At 46.1% G+C, this 20,639-nt stretch overlaps 6 protein-coding genes across 6 annotated transcripts; 2 read left to right on the forward strand and 4 right to left on the reverse strand.

The window, feature by feature from the left end:
• Positions 1–7,301: 7,301 nt before the first annotated feature.
• On the forward strand, positions 7,302–8,291 carry LY89DRAFT_740554 (uncharacterized protein; the record flags this gene model as incomplete). The annotated part of the gene is made up of 1 exon (XM_018220602.1): positions 7,302–8,291. One exon carries the CDS (start codon positions 7,302–7,304, stop codon positions 8,289–8,291), a length of 990 nt encoding a protein of 329 aa, XP_018064518.1.
• A 269-nt stretch (positions 8,292–8,560) lies between these two features.
• On the reverse strand, positions 8,561–9,688 carry LY89DRAFT_787791 (uncharacterized protein; the record flags this gene model as incomplete). Its single annotated transcript, XM_018223106.1, has 2 exons — positions 8,561–9,185; positions 9,231–9,688. 2 exons carry the CDS (start codon positions 9,686–9,688, stop codon positions 8,828–8,830), a joined length of 816 nt encoding a protein of 271 aa, XP_018064519.1. The 3' UTR covers positions 8,561–8,827.
• Positions 9,689–11,115: 1,427 nt separating this feature from the next.
• Positions 11,116–12,516, forward strand: LY89DRAFT_656820 (uncharacterized protein; the record flags this gene model as incomplete). Its single annotated transcript, XM_018212405.1, has 1 exon — positions 11,116–12,516. The coding sequence occupies exon 1, from the start codon at positions 11,182–11,184 to the stop codon at positions 12,514–12,516; it is 1,335 nt and encodes a 444-aa protein (XP_018064520.1). The 5' UTR covers positions 11,116–11,181.
• Positions 12,517–12,595: 79 nt separating this feature from the next.
• Positions 12,596–14,427, reverse strand: LY89DRAFT_271460 (phosphatidylserine decarboxylase proenzyme-like protein). Its single transcript, XM_018206369.1, has one exon. It carries the CDS (start codon positions 14,086–14,088, stop codon positions 12,676–12,678), a length of 1,413 nt encoding a protein of 470 aa, XP_018064521.1. The 5' UTR covers positions 14,089–14,427; the 3' UTR covers positions 12,596–12,675.
• Positions 14,428–14,683: 256 nt separating this feature from the next.
• On the reverse strand, positions 14,684–17,206 carry LY89DRAFT_740558 (ankyrin; the record flags this gene model as incomplete). Its single annotated transcript, XM_018220603.1, has 4 exons — positions 14,684–15,797; positions 15,848–15,924; positions 15,973–16,690; positions 16,767–17,206. The coding sequence occupies 4 exons, from the start codon at positions 17,204–17,206 to the stop codon at positions 14,684–14,686; spliced, it is 2,349 nt and encodes a 782-aa protein (XP_018064522.1).
• A 1,184-nt stretch (positions 17,207–18,390) lies between these two features.
• LY89DRAFT_656823 (MFS inorganic phosphate transporter) lies at positions 18,391–20,631 on the reverse strand (the record flags this gene model as incomplete). The annotated part of the gene is made up of 8 exons (XM_018212406.1): positions 20,172–20,631; positions 20,062–20,114; positions 19,725–20,012; positions 19,392–19,679; positions 19,211–19,352; positions 19,033–19,162; positions 18,814–18,981; positions 18,391–18,762 (listed from the first exon to the last, which is right to left on the reverse strand). Exons 1-8 carry the CDS (start codon positions 20,246–20,248, stop codon positions 18,391–18,393), a joined length of 1,518 nt encoding a protein of 505 aa, XP_018064523.1. The 5' UTR covers positions 20,249–20,631.
• Between the last annotated feature and the right edge of the window lie 8 nt (positions 20,632–20,639).

Here is a 20,639-nt window from a genome sequence, read left to right on the forward strand (position 1 = left end):
CTTAATTAAGCGATGTGGCTGGTCTACAGCTAATTAATTAATAAAATTCATGATTCTGATGCCCTGAACGCACGGACTTTTGTCCCCATGTTCGTTACAATAGCGAGGACAGGGGAATTGAGATTTATCATCAATAGTCGGCTCTCATTCCCCCAAAATGCCAACCAAACTCGACAGTAAACCCGAACTTAACAACAGCAACCAAAAACGAAGACAGCTCTTACTCTCGGAATTCCACACGTAACTCCAAACCCGGATTACATCGAGCATGATTTAGCTACTCTACTCCCTTGCCTAAGTCGTGAATCCCACAAGTTTCCGTATTGCCGGGTATCAGCTTGTTCGATCGATGTTGACGTGCATTTCGTTGGCTTTGATGGTTTAAGGAGGAGAGGGAAGTGGAGGGGAGAGGGTTTTTATATTTCTGGGGATGTGGTGGTGGTGTTTCTAGGGATGGAGTGGGGAAAGACGGTGAGTTCGGGTGAATTTCTTCTTTCTGGAATCGAGACCTCGAGAGCTCGAGGGTAAGTTTGGGTATTTGGTATCAGTGAATATCTACGCGCATGAGCACCACCCCCTCAACAACAGTAGCTGCTCTCCTATAAATAAACCTCTCAATCAAGAAACCAATCTTCTTCTTTGCAGCAAATTGATGAAGCCATGGATTGGGCATGGGGTTGGGCAAGCTCCAGAGGGCCCGGGATATGGGATTTGGATGGTGGGAGGTGGGGTGGTGGGGTGGATTTTAGTTGCTTGGGGTTTAAGGGTGAAGTTGGTGGGGAAGGGGAGGGGGTTGACAATAACAGCTACGTCGACAGCGACAAGTGGTAATTGAAACTAGGACGCAAGAGTTGTTTTGAAACTGGCATCGAATGGAGTGCTGCTAACTTCATTCTCGTACCTTGGTGGCAACCTTGCATGCAGGCGACGCTTGTTGTTTTCCTATGAGTTACTGTTTCTCAAAAGAGGGGAGAGGGGAAGGGTTTATATAGTTGGTGGAATGGAGGGATTGCTTGAAGCGGGGGGAAGGGGGTGGGGTGAATAAGAAGGTGTGACAAAGGAGGGAGTTTTGGTTGTGCTGTATTGTGGGGAGACTTTCAATTAGTGAATAGAAAACTTTACAACGAAAATGGTTCGGTCGAGTCACAGAGCTTTACGAGGGTCCATATTTTTTCTATAAATACAACGTCTCCCTCTACTAGAAAATGAACAGCAACCCTTGAGCATTCCAATCAACCCCTTGCGGGTTTGAGTTACCCAGCTGGAATGAATGAAGTCCCGGGCGAGAAAAAATGCGTTGCCATTCACCAAGCTTCGAGTGCAAAGGATGGACTATGGTTTAATTAAAAGATGGGAGCTCGCTATTTTCTAAGCAGGGGGGATGATAGTGAGGGAGTTGACAACAACAACAACAACAACAACCACGTGTATAATAATAGTCAAAGCTACAACATAGCGTTTTAAAGCCTAGCATGAAGACGATCTACGAAATATGTGGTCCCACACAGTTGAAGCCCCGGTCTTCCGGGCTTTGAGTTGTTATTTGAAAACTAGGTATGAGGGGGATATATATACTTTCTAGAATGGAGGTGCTAGCAAAAGAAATCCACTAAGGTGGAGTGAATAATTAGCTATTTCATAGAGAGATCCTTGGATTGTGCTATACGAAGTGAAGAAATTTGTTGGTGAATTAGAGAGGCTTCGATTACACATTTTCGAGGGTCGATATTTAGTATAAAAACACAGTCTCCACTGGAAAATAAGAAACAAACTTAACCAGCTTGAAAGGAAATGACCATGATCCCCGTGGGCGACGGATTTGGATATCTTTCCGAGACAGAGGTCATTGTAGATGTTTACGTAGCAAGTTCTGCATATTACAGAACGACGGTTGTTTCGTAATAGAAAATGAAAAGCTATTATTTTCTTTTTTGGTGAAGAGAGAGAATGACTGATAATGGGAAGTCGGCAATAGTATTTTGAATAGCAGCGAGGCAAGCTACTGAATGGGATTCTGAAGCAGGGGCAGGAACACGTGCGTCCTCGTTGGTGTATTACTTACTATCACAAGAGCAGCTTTTGGGGGAGGAGGGAGAGGTATATATACTCGTTAGAATAGAGGTGTTGTTAGAGGGCGGGGTAGAGTGGGTAGAGTGAATAAATTGCCTTGAAGCAAGATTTATTCGCGTGTGCTGTGTGGGTGTAAAGAGATTTTGATAGGTGAATTAGAGACAAAGGCTACGATTCAAGATTTTCGAGGGTTTGTTTTTGGTATAAAGACAAGCTCTCGACTAGAAGATGAGGGACAAGATTTTCTTCGATGTTCCCCAAAGACCATGGAAATAAGCTGCGGCACCGGGTACCAAGGAGAGGAATCGCTAGTATCTCCATTTACCCGGGCCCGCATCCGTGTAGAAACAACAAAATTCCGCGGAGGATGAAAAAGAAGTCAAAATCCTTTTGCAACAGAATATTCAAACGAACACAGCGACGAGATGATGGTGAGACAGTTGAAAACAGTAAGCTAGGCAACGACAACCATATCATCGCATGAGACCCGGAGCCGGCATAGAAATAAATGGTGCATTCGGTCCAGTACCTAGTTCTGGTGTGTTCTGGTCCTGATTTTGGAGTTACTGTTGAAGAGAGAGTTTGTAGGCAGTATCTATACTCGTTGGAGTGGGTTTGATGGGTTTATTGAAGTGGAAGTGAATGAGTGACCTGAGGAGAGTAGAGTATATTGTTTTTGTGGGGGAAGAGAATCTGATGTGGTGAATAGAAGATACTAGGGAAGACGTTCGGCCCAGCATTTCTTTAGTGTTGATTTCTTCTATAAATACCAGATCTCTATTGGAAAATGAGGGCCAATATCATCTAGAGAGAATTGCCCCATTCAGAACGTTCGGATAAGAGGCCTTAGTGTGGATTTTCGAGGTTGGTATAGAAAATTTTCCCTGAGAGTTGGGTCACTGCACAGCACTCTTAATTTCAACTTTCGGAACTATTCCGTTCTAGAGTTGACAACAGGGCCCTGAGTGACAACAAATACAAACCGAACAATGATCAACCTATGTTTCAGGCACGACTCGGGATAACAATAAGGTCTGTCCTCGCGGGCCGGGTTACTGCATGGGAGGGTGGAAACAATCGTCGCCCTTTGTCACCTTTCCCTTCTTGTGTTTGGGTGTGCTGCTGTGTGATCAGGAGGGGTGAGGGGTATATATAGTCGTTGGAATGAGCAAGGCTGGTTGGGGGAGGTTAGAGTAAGAGTGAATGATTAGACTGGCGACCTGTTTGGTGTTGTATGAGAGATGAGGACTGCTGGGTGAATGAGATCAAGACCGAGGGTCTATGGAAAAATTCCAAGTTTTTTTTTGTATATATATAAACTATCTACATGATTATTAAGATACTATCAAGCAATGAAACGAGGCTGAACCAACAGGTTTCATTGTGAGAGCTCCGGAGCAGATAAGTCAGGAGCTTTTGATGAGATCAACAGCGGCGAGTATATGCACATGAGCTCTTAGGTTTCCTTGACCTCGAGTCTAATACAGTAAGTTGGAGGAAGAGTCGGGAGATATTTATACTTCTCCTGATGGGTCGAGCTCAAACTGTGTCAGAGACTACGACAAGGAATTAGTGTTGCAATTGAGAGTGAATAAAGTGGGGTGGCGGAAATTAGGTACCAAGGGGTGAATGGAATACTATAGATATTTATTTCTAATCTTACACGCACGCCGTAGCTCAATGAAATTCTATAAAGAGGCTAGGAGGGACCGTTGGTAAGACAGCAGGATCAGTTCCTGATCGCCGCCGCCGCGGCTCTATCGCTGTTGCTCGGGGTTCTTTCCCATCTTCAGTCAGCTTCTGATGGATTTTGTTTGATTATACTATCTGTCTTGTTTCCTTGGCCTTTCTTTTTGTTTATCAGTTTGGCGACTATTTGAACGAAATTGATATTTGGCAACAAGCTGGTTCTTGGCAATGACATCGACGAGGTGCCTTGAACAGAGAAAGTTAGATCGTGATCGAGAGCTGGTTGATCGCGGGGACAGCACAAGAATTCACGATACATGAAATTCATGACTTAATGGGCGTGAAGACGGTTCTCGCGCTCACCCTTCTCTGGATCTTCGTGTTCCTTGGTTCTGTGAGGAAAATGGGGTTGAGACTTGGGTATTTATACTTCTTATTTGTGGGCAGATATCAGTGGAGGAGAGGATTGGTGTGAATCGAAGGGTCTCAGGTGCGATGCGATCGAAAAGTGAATCAAAGTCGAAACAGGAAGGTGCGGAGAGTGAACCAGCAAGGAGCAAAGATTTGTTCTACAAATATTAATATAAAAAGCCCTTCAACCTCTGATAGCCATCTCTCTTCAAACGAATGCACATCTAATGACACCGAACATGCGGCTTCTTCGCAGAAACTTCTACAGCGTACTTGTGTTGAAATATTAAGCTTAACTCACCGTGGCCGGACTAATGTGGCCGTGGATAGCGTTTGATCAACTGAAATGAATGGTAATGGGAAGTTGGCAGCAGAGCACATGACAATGGAGTTGAAAATGATAGCAAGAATCACAATATTCACTCGCATTCAAGTACTAGAGTTTCTCTGCTTCAACAATACTCTGCTCTCGGATAGGTCGCGCTGACCTGGGAGCCAATGGATGGTGTGCCAGCCAGTCATGACACTTCGTTGGAATAAGAGTTATCAGGTTGAAGATCGAGTGAGGTATTTATACTTGAAGAGAAAGCTTCAGATTGCTCTGAAATTCAAATCCGCAGAAAAGGGAGTGAACTTAAGGTGTGGAATTGAACCACCTAATGAGGGGAAGTGAATCAACGCGAGGGATTACAGTAATGGTTCGAGTGAATTTGAGGAAAGTTCTAGGCGACGTAAAGGAGCATCGGGTATAATTATACGCCCTACCGAGACTACGTTCTCCATATACCTTGAACGAAAACTAGAAAACGGAAATAAGACGATTCTCCTAGGTTTGTGTTATTCTTGCATTACAGCGTTAGTATGGAAGATTGGCCACATATATGAAGGTTCTGCTTGCTAGTGTGAATAATAGAAGATTATGTCTACGAGGTGATGGTGTCAACTTGATCGACAACGGGATGTGTAATCCTCGGTCAACAACTGATTGTTTTCCTCAGAGACGGGAGCAAAAGATTAAAAATTCTCTTTGGCGCCTTCTGAAAAGATCCACTAGAAACTGTAAGCATGGCAAACGCAACAGCGACAAGAAAATCAAGAAGTGATAGCCAAGAGCAAAGTTGAATTCTTGTCAAAAGTAAGTGTGACTGCTTTCTGGTGCGATATATCCAAGGAGTACTTTCTTTTTTTAACTTACCACGGTATAACAAGCACAGAAAACATATCGAAGAGCGGCAACCGTACCACGTTGTATGTTAGTCGTGGGTTTAGCAACGAAGTTCGTGACCACGGGAAGGCTCCAAGTGTAAACTAGCTGCTCTATATTTCTTTTCGAGAATTGACAACGATAAAATCGTCCATTCAACGAGATACCTCCAGATGTATAGAATAAAAACTAGAAGAAGCTGACAATAAAGTGAATAATATCGTGACAACATGGAAAGCATTGACAGCACCTTGATCTATTCAAATCTCGCAGTCAATATTGACTGAAAAATCTCACCATGCCTCTGAAATTAGTAGCACGATTGTGTCGATTAATCTTGCTGCCACAAGGGACAAGATCCTGTGCCGTTCTCCTTCTGCCATTTTCACCATTAGCTTGCCTGTTTGCCAAGTACAGTTTCAGCATTTATATTTGCCGGGAGATCTTTCCAAGAGAGAAACATTAAAGATTCACAAAAAGTGGCTTCTCTAGGAAGCAACTTTTATTCACTCATGACCCAGCTATAAGGTCAGCAGCCTGAATGTTGATATAAAAAGAATATCCATCGGGATTTGCTTCCCACGAGTAGCATAGACTTGAGCTGTCCCAAATCGATCTCGGAGAGGATTTGGAGACAGTGTAGGCGATGGCTGAGAGATGAAGACGATAGCGTGTTGAGCCGGGACTTGAAGCAATTTGTTTTTCAATTCTTCAAGGATACTCTTCGAAGTATTCCCAAATATACAGCAGTTTTTGACAGCAAAAAGATATGTTTGGACGGTGACATATAGTATGACAAAATACCGAGCGGCCGTGATGAATTTAAGACCGAAGTTGAGACGTCGTCAAGTAAGAGCGAGACACTATTGCAGTTCACCACAGTACGAGTCTTCCGTGACTCTCTTTTGTCACCGGCTCCATGGACACTGCATTACCTTTGAGAAATAAGGGTAATTCTATCTTGCACACAATTCAGAAGCTACGTTATTGACATGTCGGTAGCATCAATTCACCCCTATTGCTCGCGGCTCATGACAGAAACAAAATAGATTTAGACTTAATTCACCAGTTGTAGTGCGGGTAAAACATATTATGAGATATAAAAAGACGGAGGATCTCTCTGACCACTATTCAAAACCTCCGCAAGAAGGAAAACGAGCAGTGCTCGACGAGCAATGCTCGTCCAGTAATGTAGGGCAAGCGATGGTGAGGGTTTTAAAATTTTCGCAAAATGAACGAGAGTTTCTTCTAGTGCATGGATAGTACCTACTGAAGAGAATGATAATGAACTTGGAGAATGGTACCTCAGTAGTAGAACCGACAGTAAGACTTCTTTGGCAACAATAGGACACTAAGCGCTTTGTGAGAAGCTTCCTTTACTTAAAACCTCATGTGGCTGGAGTGGATATTCACCGCCAATGAACATGCGATGAGTTTAAACAAATGATCGGATGAAGTGTGTATCGTTTTAGGTCACAAAGCATCTCGCCGTCTTTCAAGTTTCGAAAGAACTTTGTGAGGGGAGATTCTGGTCGTTAGAAGGTAAATGCTTTCAAAGTCTCGAGCAATCTGCCTCCTCATCTGTTCTTTTCTTTCTTAGAGCCTTCGATAGCAAAAGACTTAAGGCCAGATTTGCTGATAGGTCTGACTTGATCGCCTTAGTCTTCCATTAACAAGTCAAACGCTGAAGCTAGGGGATGAAAATGCCAGATTAAGTCAATTTTTTGTATCTCTTAAAGTCTCCAGCTCATATTTGTCTTGCGTTAATACATTCTTCCCGCTCTTTGAAATCATGGCTAACAAAAGTATTCTTTGGGTAGCAGAACTTCAAAGTAGTAGCTACAACTCTTCTTTTCAGCAGCAGCCTATTTCAATACCCTCAAGATGGATTTCATTTCATTTACTTTTATGTATTACCGCTTGCAATATGCTAGGATTCGATAGCAAAACACAAGTGGTTCACTTCGATCACCGTCATGATCACCCAGGCTACATCCTCATTCGCACCATCGACAAGGGCTTTCAATCCCAAACAACATTGGTCCGCTCGCTCCAGGACGGCAACGTGTACATCCGAAAACATCTCAACGCGAACGAGAATAGTGGCGCAGAGCTCTTGGTTCGGAATCTTCCCACAGATGTTGCGCCACGACTGATAGATTACACCAATACGCTTGACCGGAATCAAAATGATGATGTTTTCATTTATGAATATTGTAATGGTGGCGACCTTGCAGATCTTCATACGAAATATCTTAATCACCACACAAAAATACGATTCCTCCCAGGTGCTTTGCTCTGGGACATCGCTAGACAGTGCGCTGAGAAGATCGCATACATCCATTCTGGCTGGCAGTATGGCCAAGGGGTTCAAGTTGGCTGGGAACCTTTCATCCATGGTGATATTTCTCCATCAAACACTTTTTTGGATTGGAATTCAGATAGCTCTCCATATCCACAGGTTTTGTTGGGAGACTGGAGAATTGCTCGCACTTTCAAAGAACCCAAAGGAAGGGATATGGCAAGCTGGAGAGAATATCAATCAATTGATCTTCAATGTTTCTTGGAGTTGTTGGTATCCATTGACAACGAAGCTCAAATTCGAACTCCAGATGTTCAGAACCCGACTCCATCCCAACTTTTCGAAGACATTGGAGCGGAGGGGGAAAAATGGGAATTGAGACCAGAGAACAAGGGAAGTTCTATCGCAGCATATATTGCGGACAAATTTATTGAAAAGGCGCGAACAAGAATTAGAGATTTTGAAAGCCAAGAGGCATCCGGAGATTTGAGGTGGACAATGCCGAATGCGGTCATAGGCTTTGCGACATTTGACAAGAATGGCCCGCCACCAACGATCAAACAGCCGTGGGAATGGAGAAATTTGGATCAACTACCAATAGGATTTGGAGCCTGAGCTTGGTGTACGGATCAAATGAGCCCCTCGCTGCTGGCAGTAGCTGCTTGGACAGAAGAGCTTGACTACGGAAGACTTTTGAAAATATCGAGAGCTACTGAGCTTGCTTCGGATAATTCTAGGGACTGTCAGAGGTAATTGGGGAGTCATGATGATCCTTAGAGAATACGGAAAAATGAAGATCGAATACACAAGTGAAGATCCTGTCTGACAAGGCCGTTATCAAAATTCATTAACCCAACAAGGGAAGAAAACCAAGACAATTGAAAGCTCAAAATATCACCATTTCGATCCAGAGTATCCCGCTGAGCATCTTGAACATTCTACGTAATCCCCGACACCGTTATCAACCCAGCCTGCGTCCTCACAATAAGAACATTGGAAAGCCGTCTCAGTATCCTCGGGTCGGAATGATGCGGGGTATCCATCATTGTCATTACCAAGCCTTTGTTTGCCTTGCTTCGTGTTCTCCCTCAGCTTCCTTCGATCATCCTCACATTCCCTCTTGCAGACGGGACAACTCCACCCGTTGGAATTCACTTGTACCCTTTCCAGACAAACACATCTCCACCACTGATCTGAAACGTTTCGATCTTTCCACCACTGCGACTGCAGATATTCCCATTCGCGTTTATGGGATTTCTGCTCCCCTTCTTGGCAGACCCGACGTCTTCCTTGTGATAGTCTCTGAGATGGTCACGGTAATGATCCTTACGAGTGAAAGGCTGTGAACGTCGACCACATGTTGAGTAATCGCAGCGGAACTGGTTGGGGCCTTGTGTGCTATGAACATTTTTGTAGTGCCGTTCGAGGTCGGCGGGTCGGGTGAAGACTGTCTGTTTCCCTGTACAGTCGAATGGATATACGCATCGATATATTCCTCTCTTTGGGATCCTAGATAATGTCAATATAGTCCCATGTAAGATTTAAGATACCCACGCTTCAAGGTCGAGGTAGACAACTTCTGGTGTCACATCTGTGGCTACAAAGTTTGATTTCAGTCTAAAATATGGTTCCCTTCCTTTAACAATGAAATCGTAACAATCGAGGGAAGGAGAGTCAGGTTCCCAGTTGAGAAGCGCAGGAGTAGGCCGGGAGGTTGCGACACTCTGACTGTCGTATGAGGAGAATGAATATTGTCCTCCGGGGTCAGACGAGGCTTGTGGAGACCCCGTGTAGGATGTGGCGAGGGATGAGCCTTGAAAGGATGCGGAAGGGTCTCGTGCAGAGGACAAGTTGGACTGGAAATATGGCGGACCTCGATCTATGGTGATAGAGGACGTGGATTGAAACAGTGGTTTGCTGTAACCTTGGTCCAATGCAGCGTTCTGTTTATCGCGTTCGGCTTCCTCCCGATACGTTTTGTACGCTTCTGTCCAGGCAGATCGAGAAGTCATACTTGGATATAGTGACGAGCTTTGCTTTGTCTAAAAAGAGACTGATTGTCTTGATAGCATAGGAGAGAATATCGAAGAAGGTTGATGGTGGATCAATCCAAGGGATGAGGAGGGGGTAAAGTAAAGGTCATCTCGAACACTCCACTCTACAGATAAGACTGAGATGTAATGCGGGGAACGACAATGTCATGGCAAGTCAGGTTGATCAGCGTTCCAATCACATGAAGTCTGAAAATTGATTACGCCCGACTTGTGAGGTATCATATGAGCACACACAAATCCGTCGATCCTCTTGATTGGTTTTCATGTAAGGATCTTGGGCAGCAAAAGAGTTTGGGCACTACCCGCTGCAGATAAAGGGCATTTCTGGAGGATTATAGTGATGGTGGGGAAAGGCTGGCAGTCACTTTCTTCACAAGGCTCCAGAAAGCCACATGCACCGTGCCGATTCTTCTCACACGTGATGAGTTATTTTCGAGAATTGAGCACACGAGGCTCTGATGATTGAAGTTCAATAGAACACAATTCAGCAAACGAGACCTTGCTGGCGGCCAGACTTTGGCACTATGTATGAAAAGATGAAGTGACGCTCCACAATCAAACTTGGAAGGATTTTCAGATCAAGGCTATCAATACGAACAAGAGAAGAGTTGACAAGAGGAATAAGACTGGCAATAGGTACCCGTAGTGAGCCTTTATGTACTACATGTCACAGGCAGAGCGTTTTTTGATATGATGAACGCTGTGTTTTCAACCCGGTTCGAGGCTTCCCAAACCTTCACCTTGACAAATGCCTTAGCTTCCTGATTGATTGGCATAAGTTTTGTTTCTTCAAGATTGGTTGTTAGGATTCTCCAAGCCACCCTACTCGGAAATCGTAACAAGATACGAAGGGTACACTTGTATACATTGACTTGTATATATTGCGCGGGATGAATACTAGCCACGACCCGTTCCTTGAACCACGCGTACATCTGCACTTAATCTAAAGAAGCTTATTGGCTCGCTGTCGTGGCATAGCTCTGACGAATCACTGCAGCCCATTGCCAAAATGACCAACGTCGCTTGAAGAGGAACTTGAGGCTGAGCAGGTGGTTGAAGCCACTTTCTTTGCCACATCTACGCTGATTCGCCTAATCGGCGTAAATAGATGCTTTTGGACATGCTCAGCCACGCCAAGACGTGCTGCTTCCAAATCAGGGGCTCGCTTAGCTCGGTCTCATCCACGTGATCAGCATGATTCCACATCAAGGTTTAGAATCTCACAGCCACGTCAAAGCTCGGCCAATGAGAAAGATCAATTGATTCCAGTTCTGCAGCCTGCTGATAAGAAAGGGTCAAGGTTTGAATTGTCATCCTGCGTCACGCTCAGCCCTATTTGAAATTATTCTCTGTGTTTAATATCTGTCCTTCCTCCACAATTGTCGCAATTGCACGTTCTTTCAGTCGAGTTAACAGTTCCTCCTCGAAGCTTTCGTCAATACCGATTCAAAATGGCATCACCAGAAGCTATTCGAGATGCAGTCTTCGGCGCTGCATCCGAGAATTCAGAGCTGCTCAATACTCTCGCCAAGACCTCCGAAGCCCCTTCCATCTACAGTGCGCACCTCGTCCATTTCGATAAACTAGAAACCTCGCTCACGGAACAACAAAATGTTCTCGACTCCCTCAAAACTCAGACAGAACTGAGATTCAAATCCCATAAGAAGCTACGCAATTCAGTCACGAAGAAATGGTTTTATCGTGCGACGAAAATGCTGCCCAAGTTCGAAGCAAAGGCCATGACTGAGGAGAGGGAATACTTTACTGCTCTCGGGGCGCAAAGCAAAGCGGAGGAGAGATGCAAGACCCTGGAGAGCGAGGTGAAGAAGGCTGAAGCGGAGAAAGAAAAGCTATTGAAGGTTGTGAAGAAGCACGGCGATGCACACGCGAAAATCGATTTACTATACGAAAAGTTGTTCAAGGGACCAACTCCTGGATTCGGGGACGAGGACGAGCGAGAACACAAATATTACACATCAGACGAATCAAATGAGAGTGTCAAGGAGGGAATCAGACGAGCTAGGAGGGCAAAGAGTGGACTGGGCGTGGTGAAGACGTATCTGGGGAGAGCGAAAAGCAACATGAAATATGCATTGACATCGGTTGAGGAGCGACTGTTCTTCTTCGATGAATCGACTTACTGGACTGAGAGAGGTGACGCAGCTCTTGCGTTGGCTTTGGACAAGATGGGTAAAACGGACGAAGACCTCCTTCCTCTACCGTCCGATCTGGTGGGAAAGCATCAGGTTGTCAGTTCAAGTCTTCTTGCAGCGAGAATACCCATGGGAAGAAGTCACTCGCGGGAGAGTATGATTCAGGCGATCATAAAATCACTGGAACAAATATCAGAAGTGGAAGAGCAACTGGGGATATTGATTGCGCACACGAAGGAGGTTGAGAAAGTAGGACTGGCAAAGATTAAAGAGACTGCCAGACAACTTGAAGACTCGCGACAGGAGTTACAGCAGGTCAGACAGGGTATATTCGAGAGGGTTGCGGGGTTTGGTGAAGCAGCCCCGGCATATATGGAGTGTTGTGATCGGGCGGACAGGTTTTGCAATGTTCCTGAAGTGGGACATGAACATGTACAACCAGAAGAAGAAGCCGCTCCCCCGGTCCCACAACCGGAGAGTGCACCACCAGAGTATGGTGAACAACCAGTCACTGTTGCTATTCCTTCTCGGTACGAACTGGCAGATGCCCTGAGAGCGGAAAATAAGACAGCAGGACCTGGAGACCATGCATACATCACGCATGATATTGAACGGCCAGGGAGGACAGTATAAATGCACCAAATGAAGGAACCAAATTGAACCATGTATACTCCAGACAACTCAGTGCAGCATACTTTCATTTCATTTTCGATCTGATTTTCAATCATCAATTTGGTATCCGTTACCCCAACTGCATTAAAAACTTTTCCGTTTCCATCTTCCTCAAGCAACCTACTTGGGAATGCTAGGCGGCAAGAAAACCGGTCCCTTGCCGTCTTTGGTAACAACAGTAGCAATCCTCTCATTGATCCTGATGTTGCTACTATCCAACCCCACATTTCCATCCTGTCCATGCATATCCCACACCAGCTTCACTTCTGGTCTAAAGAACAAACAGTGTGTTGACCCTCCGAAATGAAACATTCCCAGCTGGTCACCTTTCTTCACTTTTTGTCCTACCCTGACGGTTGTATCGCAAGTGGACACTTCAGCCATCCCGATCGCCATGAAGCACATGAGGCCGATATCCTTGCTGTCAGCTTGGATGAAGATGAGAGCTCGAGTGGCAACGGCGGTAATGTAGCCTTGAGAGTCATTGGGGCCAGCTGGATCAGGCTCCTGGGTAGCCTTTTCGGTGGTCGACCTCCCATAGTCATCGATCTCCGAGAAAGCGAACCCTTCAGCCTGCGTTTCAGAATAGTATGTCCCTGGAACCAAGCACGTCTTGACGATCGTGCCATTGACGGGACTATGCCAGCGATGATAGCTGAGAGCGCTTAGGAACGCCTGATAGATTGTTCCGCCAACGAATCGTGGAGCATATTCATCGTTGTTCAACATGTGGAAGAGAGAGTATGGTTGTGCTTTGATCCAGAACTTGCTGTGCTTCGAAACATTGGTCGCGATGCGATAGGGAGCTGATTCACACGCGTTCGTAATGACCGTGTCGTCGTTTGGCAAGGCAACGGGACGTGCATCGGGCTTGAATTGACGGGTGAAGAAGTCGTCCCAAGAAGTATATCCGTAGAATTCCTGAGTCGGCTGGCACTCGAATGTGCTGACGAAGGAGCTGCCTTGATTGGTAGTCTGCATCGCGGACAGAGCTGCCGTACCAAGCCAGCCACTTGCTGATGTGTTCAGCACGTACTTCGACTTCGAAGACATCAAGAAATCTGACCACACGGCTAGCATATTTTTGAATTGAAGGTTTACTTCGGGATTCAAGAATGCATCGACTCCGGCGGGTGTCCCCATTGGCCAGTCGAGAATTGCATTGATGGGAAAGCCGACCAACCCGGTATCGTTGTATTCTGGCGCGGTTGTCAAGATGTGATTGAAGAGTTGAAGCATATGTTGGTAGTGTCGAACTTGAGGTTGTCCTGTCGGATCATCCCAGTAGGGCTTCTTTCTTGGAATCTGAGTGAACATCTGGTGGAACAGCATGAAGATCTTGGCATCGTTTTCGATGACACTTTGGAACTCTTGGAGCACAGGAACGAGAGGTTTCGGGTTGGCATCAACATGCTTGATTACAGCCGAAAGCCAGCTTGAGAGGGTAGTGGTGTCTTGTGGAAGCCATTCACCACAGCGAGGGAGCTTCAGGGTAGCTGGTATACTACCTGGTGTTGTTTTTTGTTGAGCCATGACTGGAGGAAGCTTTAGAAGTTGAGTCACTGAATTGTTCCTTTCGCTTGGATTCAGAAGCTGGCGATTCTGTGCGATATATATGCTGCTGATCAAGACCACGAGGAATGTTCCCTCGGAGATGCCGCTGACAGAATAAACGAGGCATTGGTGGCGTATCCCTTACATTGAGTAGCAGTAGCTGCTACTGGTTGGGTGAAGTCTGTATGTCAGGCCACTAATTAAGACATGTATCCCGATCGGTGTAGCGACAGGAACACAGCAGATGGTCGTACTACCATCACCAGATTTTGATAGGCTCCACCAAAATGTTGTGCTGCTCTGCCCTCTTCAAAACTCAGACAGTATTCAGACAGAAATCAATTTTATATGCGTGCCACGCACGACCCCGCACTGGTACCACCAAGTATGACCCAGAGCGAGACACACACTCATACCAGAATTGCAACTCGCTCTATAGGGCCATCTCAGTTCCAGCTACTAACCCAAAGACTTAGAGTAGTATAGTCTTTGTCCTTGCATAAAGAAATTGCCGATGACCTTGCACAGAATCTCGTCAAACAGCCCGTGCCATCAATTGTCAATATTGTCACAGCTATGCGACAGCTTCCAGAGCGTCTTCGAAATGATCCAGATCGCTGTCATCGTCAGAAGAAACGTAGACTTCAACGACAGTCCTCATCGCCATCTTTTGATCCAGAAGTGTCTCGCTGCTAGTATAAGCCATTGATCCAGATGAGATCGCAGACTCTTCTGTAAACTTCTCTGTCTTTTGTGCTTCAACACTCTTGAGGAAATCATGAAATGCAGTCTGCCACTCAGCTGGCTCATCTCTTGACTTAGCAATATCCCAAACAGTCTCCCCCGCACCATTCTTAGCACCAACGTCTAAATGACCTAAATCTCGATCACGTAACAGGCCTAACATCTTGGTATCGCCATATCGAATTGCCAAGTGGAGGAGAGTCTCGCCTGTGTCTGTGACCACCAGAGTGTTGGCGCCTTTGTCCAGAAGTAACTCGACGCTGCCATACATGTTCCAGAATATGCTCGACGTCAGACTCGTCCAGCCATCTTCGCAGCGTATTTCCATATCTGCCCCTGCATCAATCAAGGCTTCGGCTATATCCGCCCAGCCGTAGCAGGATGCGGCTAAGAGAGGAGTTCGGTCATCAGAATCGACACTATTAACGTCTGCTCCTGCCTTGAGTAGAGCTGAGACGCAGCCAAGACCGTCTTGTTGAGTTGAAGCGAGGTGAAGAGGAGAAGAATTATCGTCATTTCGGACGTCGACAGAGGCCCCATGGGCTAGGAGCATTTCCACAACATCGACATTTCCAGCTTCTGCGGCAGCGAGTAGAGGACTCGTACCTCTTCGTCCTTTTCGTGGAGGATCGGTGTGGGCGCCATACTCTAGAAGAAGGGATGTGGCTTTCACGTCAGCGCGACGTGACGCCCAGAAGAGAGGTGTCCGGCCCAGATTGTCAGGAGTATCGATGGTTGCCGTTGAGATGGCGAGTTCGTCTTCTAGGGCGGTCCCAATAATTCCGAGAACAGATTTGTGGATTCGATTGAATTGACGCTCATCTAACCCACCTTCATCTTGTGGAAAAATCTCGAGAAGTGCTTGCTTCTTTTTGGAGCTACTGGGCTCATTTGGGTCAATTAGGATGGCGTCCCAAGCGTAATGGAATGCGCTAAGACCAGTGCTAAGCATGCTCGGTTAGAGAAATTCCGCTCCAAGGTTTCAACGACATACTGGTCTTCTTGATACAAGTCCGAGCCACAAGAGATCAAGAAGTGGCACAATTCGAAGTGATCGAATCGAAGAGCATTCTTGGAAATCGTTAGTGCTATCTTTCATGAGAGGTTTCGTGTGCTCACATGAAGCAAAGAGATCCCCGAAGGATCCAAATCAAATGGCGAGGCTCTCCCAAGTTCAAAAAGCCGTTGAAGTCCTGTCACGTTCCCGTCAAGACAATGTTGATAAGCCTCACACGCAAAAGGTATCGTGTTAGTGACTCTTATCAACATCTCTGGTCCAGAGCGTGCAGCGGTCATGAACGAAGTGAAAAGCGATCGTTCCCAGAACCACCCAGGAAATTGGTAGCTAACAATGATGCGCGATGTAGAACGCTTTCTACACTGCTTCTCGTTACATGGAGGCGTGACAACTGGAACTCCGGTGTAGCCAATGAAGAGAGATCCTATGAAGCTTTTTGCTAGGCTTGGACTTCGGACTTCCCGTCGAATGTGACAACAACAGCTGCACCAGGGTCTGCAAGTCTTTCGGTAGCAGGATGCGCGAACTTGGATGGCACTGTTCAACGGTGTCTGTGATTCGCTGTCGGTCGCATTCGGTGTACGTTCTGAGTATTCCGGTGGTCGTGGAGATGACGGATCTGGCTCTTGCTGCGCTTGGCTAAGGCGATCGAGCTTCTCGTTGACTTGAGATGTCTTGAGATTCAAGTCTCGAATATGATTCATGTGATTAGATAGTTCGAATAGAATCTGATCCATCTTGTCGGATGAGGTCGTATGGAACTCCGTACTGCCAACGGCAATTTCTTGAACCGCGATGTGCAAGCCTGATATTGCAGAACTAAAATACTTCGACTTAGCTTTCTCGGAACTGGACACATAGGACAACACAGCAAAGTAAGAATGATGCTACATACACACTTTGAGATTCAAGAAGCATCATCAGATCCTGCTTCGAGTCCCGTAGCTTGCCTTGCAAGCGTTCGGCTTTCCCTTTCTCGCGCAACCACCGCAGTTTGACCATTTTACTGACATTCGTCGAATCTAGAGAACCACCAAAGCAGTGTTTCACTACTTTTTCGAGCTCTTCTAGCTGCGTCTTTGTGCGGTCCAGGATCTTGACTGCATCAGCGAGTGGGGTTGGTGGGTTTGGGGAGTTGGCTGATCGATAGAGCTCTGTGACTGCTGAACTACAAGCCTCGAGGATAATCCTCAAATCAGAGATCTCATTGATTAGAGCACTCAACAGACTAGATGCGTCTCGTAGTGAGGTCTGCAATAGTCTCAGCTCCTTCGCGACCGTTCCAGCTGTCCCAACAACAGCGATAAGGCTGGCGGTGAACGACAAAGGGTCCATGGGTAGGTATCTTGGCGGATCGTAGGCCTTGAGTAGCGATGAAGCTCGATTTTGGTATATCTTTCCATTGTGACAAAAGTCTCCTGCTCTTTTTGAAGCCTCGTGCTTGTCGTCCAATGTACTGTCACGTGCGATGTAACATCGATCCCTTCGTGTGCCCTGAAACGGAAGTCGAGCAAGCCACTATCACATTTACCGCTATTAGCATGAGATAACCAATGAAGACGAGAGGAGATCCGGAGGATCTTACCAATCGGGGTTTTCTTCTCTGCTGCGCCATTGCCCAATGAGAAGTCTTCAATTTTTCTCCCAAGTCGCGATAAGTTGGAGAAAGAGGCAAATCGCTCTTGAAAAACAGAAGTATGCAGCTTCTTATGCATTTGAGTACGCCGAGAAAACTAGCTTCTGGTTCACCAAAGAGATCATTTCTTGGTGGATCAGTGTTGTCACTACTGCGACGCTTGACGCTTCGGGACTGCCGCAGGTGCAGCTGAGACCCGTGTGGCGACTGTGGCTCAGCCTGCCCTACGGAGAGCACCGAAAAAACAGCTGGCAGAAGAGCGGCAATTGACTAATAGTTTAATTACCTCACCACTTGGCAAAGAAAAGAAAGAAAAGAATGGCTGGTGCCTTCATCGTCAGCTTGAGGATGAAAGATGAAAGTGGCTGTCGTGGTTTGAAGACTGTGTCGTGGCACACGGTCATTATAATCATGGCACCACTATGGAAAGCAGAATCAACCCGAAGAACGCCTAGCAGCAAGTAAGACAAGTAAACGTCGTTGTTTTAAGGTTCCACGAACCCCGCAGTCTGACCACCATATGCTAATCTTCCCCCCTAATTCGCTAACTCGCCTGCAGGCTTGCTAGAAAACTAAGGTAAGCTTAGGTTGAAAGCTAGGCAGACCCAGAGCTCGGCACGCGCAAAGAAAGTATCCAACTGGCTGGTACTTGGACCGGGTAAGATTACACAATAGCGGGGCAAATCACGATAGCAGTTTGACAGATTCAAGGGCTTTGTTCGATTTATTACTTTTGTGATTAACATTTGATTTCTCCTTCGGCCGGTGCCGTATCTCTGCAGCAGAGATGCATAGCTACTATTCACAGAAAGATGAGAGTCGCAGCGGGAATAAGCTCAGGCAACCTCTTGGTATCGAACGCGGTCAGTGGCATGCTTCGAGTCTAGAGCGTCGGCTTCGTTAGATGATCCAGTAGTTGAGGACTTATGAGCCACAAATAGCTCGTTCGAAGCAGGCTCGTGACCAACTGCCTCGCCATACAAGACTCCATTTTCGATCTCTTCCAAGTCTTGCCCTTGGTCTCTGGAATCATCAGGGTCAGGAGAGCAACGAGGAAGATTACACCACTGAGGATGCCAAGAACACCTCTTATACCGATGGCATTCGTGACCGAACCAAATGCGAAGGCTGTAAGAACTGCGCCAGCTTTGCCAGATGCGGCAGAGATGCCGTGCGCTGTTGATCTGACCCGAGTTGGGAAGACTTCGACGGGGATAAGGAAAGTTGTTGCTGAGCCTCCACAATTGAGGAAGAACTTTGAGCAGGTTAATTAAAGCTGATCAGAGGAAATTTATTCGCATCTTACCTGAGAGAGTGTGAAGATTGTGATTAGCACTCCACTTGGGGCGATGTTTGCGACACCAGCCCAGATAGCATATAAACAAGTAAGTGTAATGCAACCAATAAATTGCTGCCGGGTACGACCGAGGATGTCAATGGGAGGAATTGCAGCATAGTAGCCAGGTAGATATCCCTTTCACTAGATAAGTATATACTCAATAGGTATACAATGTGGGAGGCTTACTGCAGCAGAGGCTATGATGTTGCCTATCGCCAATTTATGAAGGGTGTCCCATGTGGTCTTCCCCTTTCCGAAGCCGATTTGAGATAGTATGATGCTCTGATTGAGGTTGATGCCATAGAATGCAATGTCACTTCTTGGGTAAGCCTCGGCGCGCAACCAGATTATTCTTAGGACTTACAAGAGAAACCAACAAGCAGAAGTTGCAAACAGGATCTTCGCATGTCTAATGTCTGAGAAGTATTCTTTGAAGTCGACCCATTGTTGACGTAAGCCTCTCGGTGCGTCTTCCATCCTGGATCCGTCACCTTTGTGTTCGACATCTATAGAACCTTAGTTGTCTTACTTTTGGTATGCTCGACTTATGTTGAACTCACATTTCTGGTACGGGACACTCTCACGCATTCGAAGTCGAGCGTAGAGAGTTGCTGCAGCCGGAATGATTCCAATGCCGAGCAAAAGCCTCCAGACCCACTCAAGACGGTTGACGTCCTGAGCTATCGAAGATTTGAATGCTACCAACAGAACAAGGAAGACAATGCCTGCAGCAAGATTTCCCACGCCCTGGGAACCGAATACTGCCAACACTAGCTTGCCACGAGATCCAAAGGGGTTGTGTTCTGCGGAGATGGTCGACGACATGGGATAGTCTATACAGGTCAGCGACGCTAAAAGTCTTGAAGTACAGTAATTACCAGCACCGATTCCTACACCAGTCACAATTCTCCACACTGTTAGCCACGCTACGATACCATCGTGCGAGAGATCCGTCGGAAGTACGATGACCATAAGAGTGCCAAACATCGTGATCATAAGCTCTTTCCCGTAGATCTTCTTTCTCCCAATTGCATCTCCGAGAACTCCAAAGACTAGTTGTCCTACAATCATACCAATACTCAAACCTCCCTTGATAACTGACGCTGGCACAGTAGGCACTGCATTCTTCTGATCTTTGTAGTAGATATAACCTAGAACAGGTACAACTAGGCAACGATGAGCTCTGAAGAGAATAGGGGTTGCAAATAGACGAACCGAGTCCAATGGTGATATTGAGGTAGCCATCCGCGAAGAAACCTACGCCGGCCCTGTGATTTTTGTAAGTTTTATAACAAAAAAAGAGATGACAAAAGTGAAGTTCATACATTCCAAGAAACTTTGCACCTTGGATCCAAGAGGCTCTAGGCATTCTGTCGGGATTGCTCCCATTTTGAGACACCATTTTGCAAATTGGAATTCGAATGAAATGGCGATGGAAAAAAAGGGTATTTTCGAACTACTACATCCAGAATCCATCTTTTTAGAGCCGTTGCCTTGTCTTTAATAGAAGATCTTTCCATTGCCGCTATCCCGATTTTCAAAGCCATGGCTGTCTGAATGATTGTAAAGGTTGTAAGCATCGAAATTTTTGGCGGCCTTGACAGATAAGGTGTCAACGAACAAGACACAAAGGTACACCCACGTGCAACGATGTCCCTTTCAACGTGTGGAACTTCCGCTCCTTGATACCGCGTCATAATAGAAGCGACAGGGTAGTCCAGACTTTCCATTCCCCTCTTCAACGGCATGAAGTCCGACATAATTAGCGAGCAAGGTTTGGCGAGGCAAAAAGG

The sequence above is a fragment of the Mollisia scopiformis genome, assembly GCF_001500285.1.
Source record: "Mollisia scopiformis unplaced genomic scaffold LY89scaffold_27, whole genome shotgun sequence".
NCBI classification, from domain to species: domain Eukaryota; kingdom Fungi; phylum Ascomycota; class Leotiomycetes; order Helotiales; family Mollisiaceae; genus Mollisia; species Mollisia scopiformis.

Excerpts from the sequence above, each read along its gene's own strand:
- LY89DRAFT_271460 (XM_018206369.1), bottom strand. The coding sequence starts at position 14,088 with ATGGCTCAACAAAAAACAACACCAGGTAGTATACCAGCTACCCTGAAG.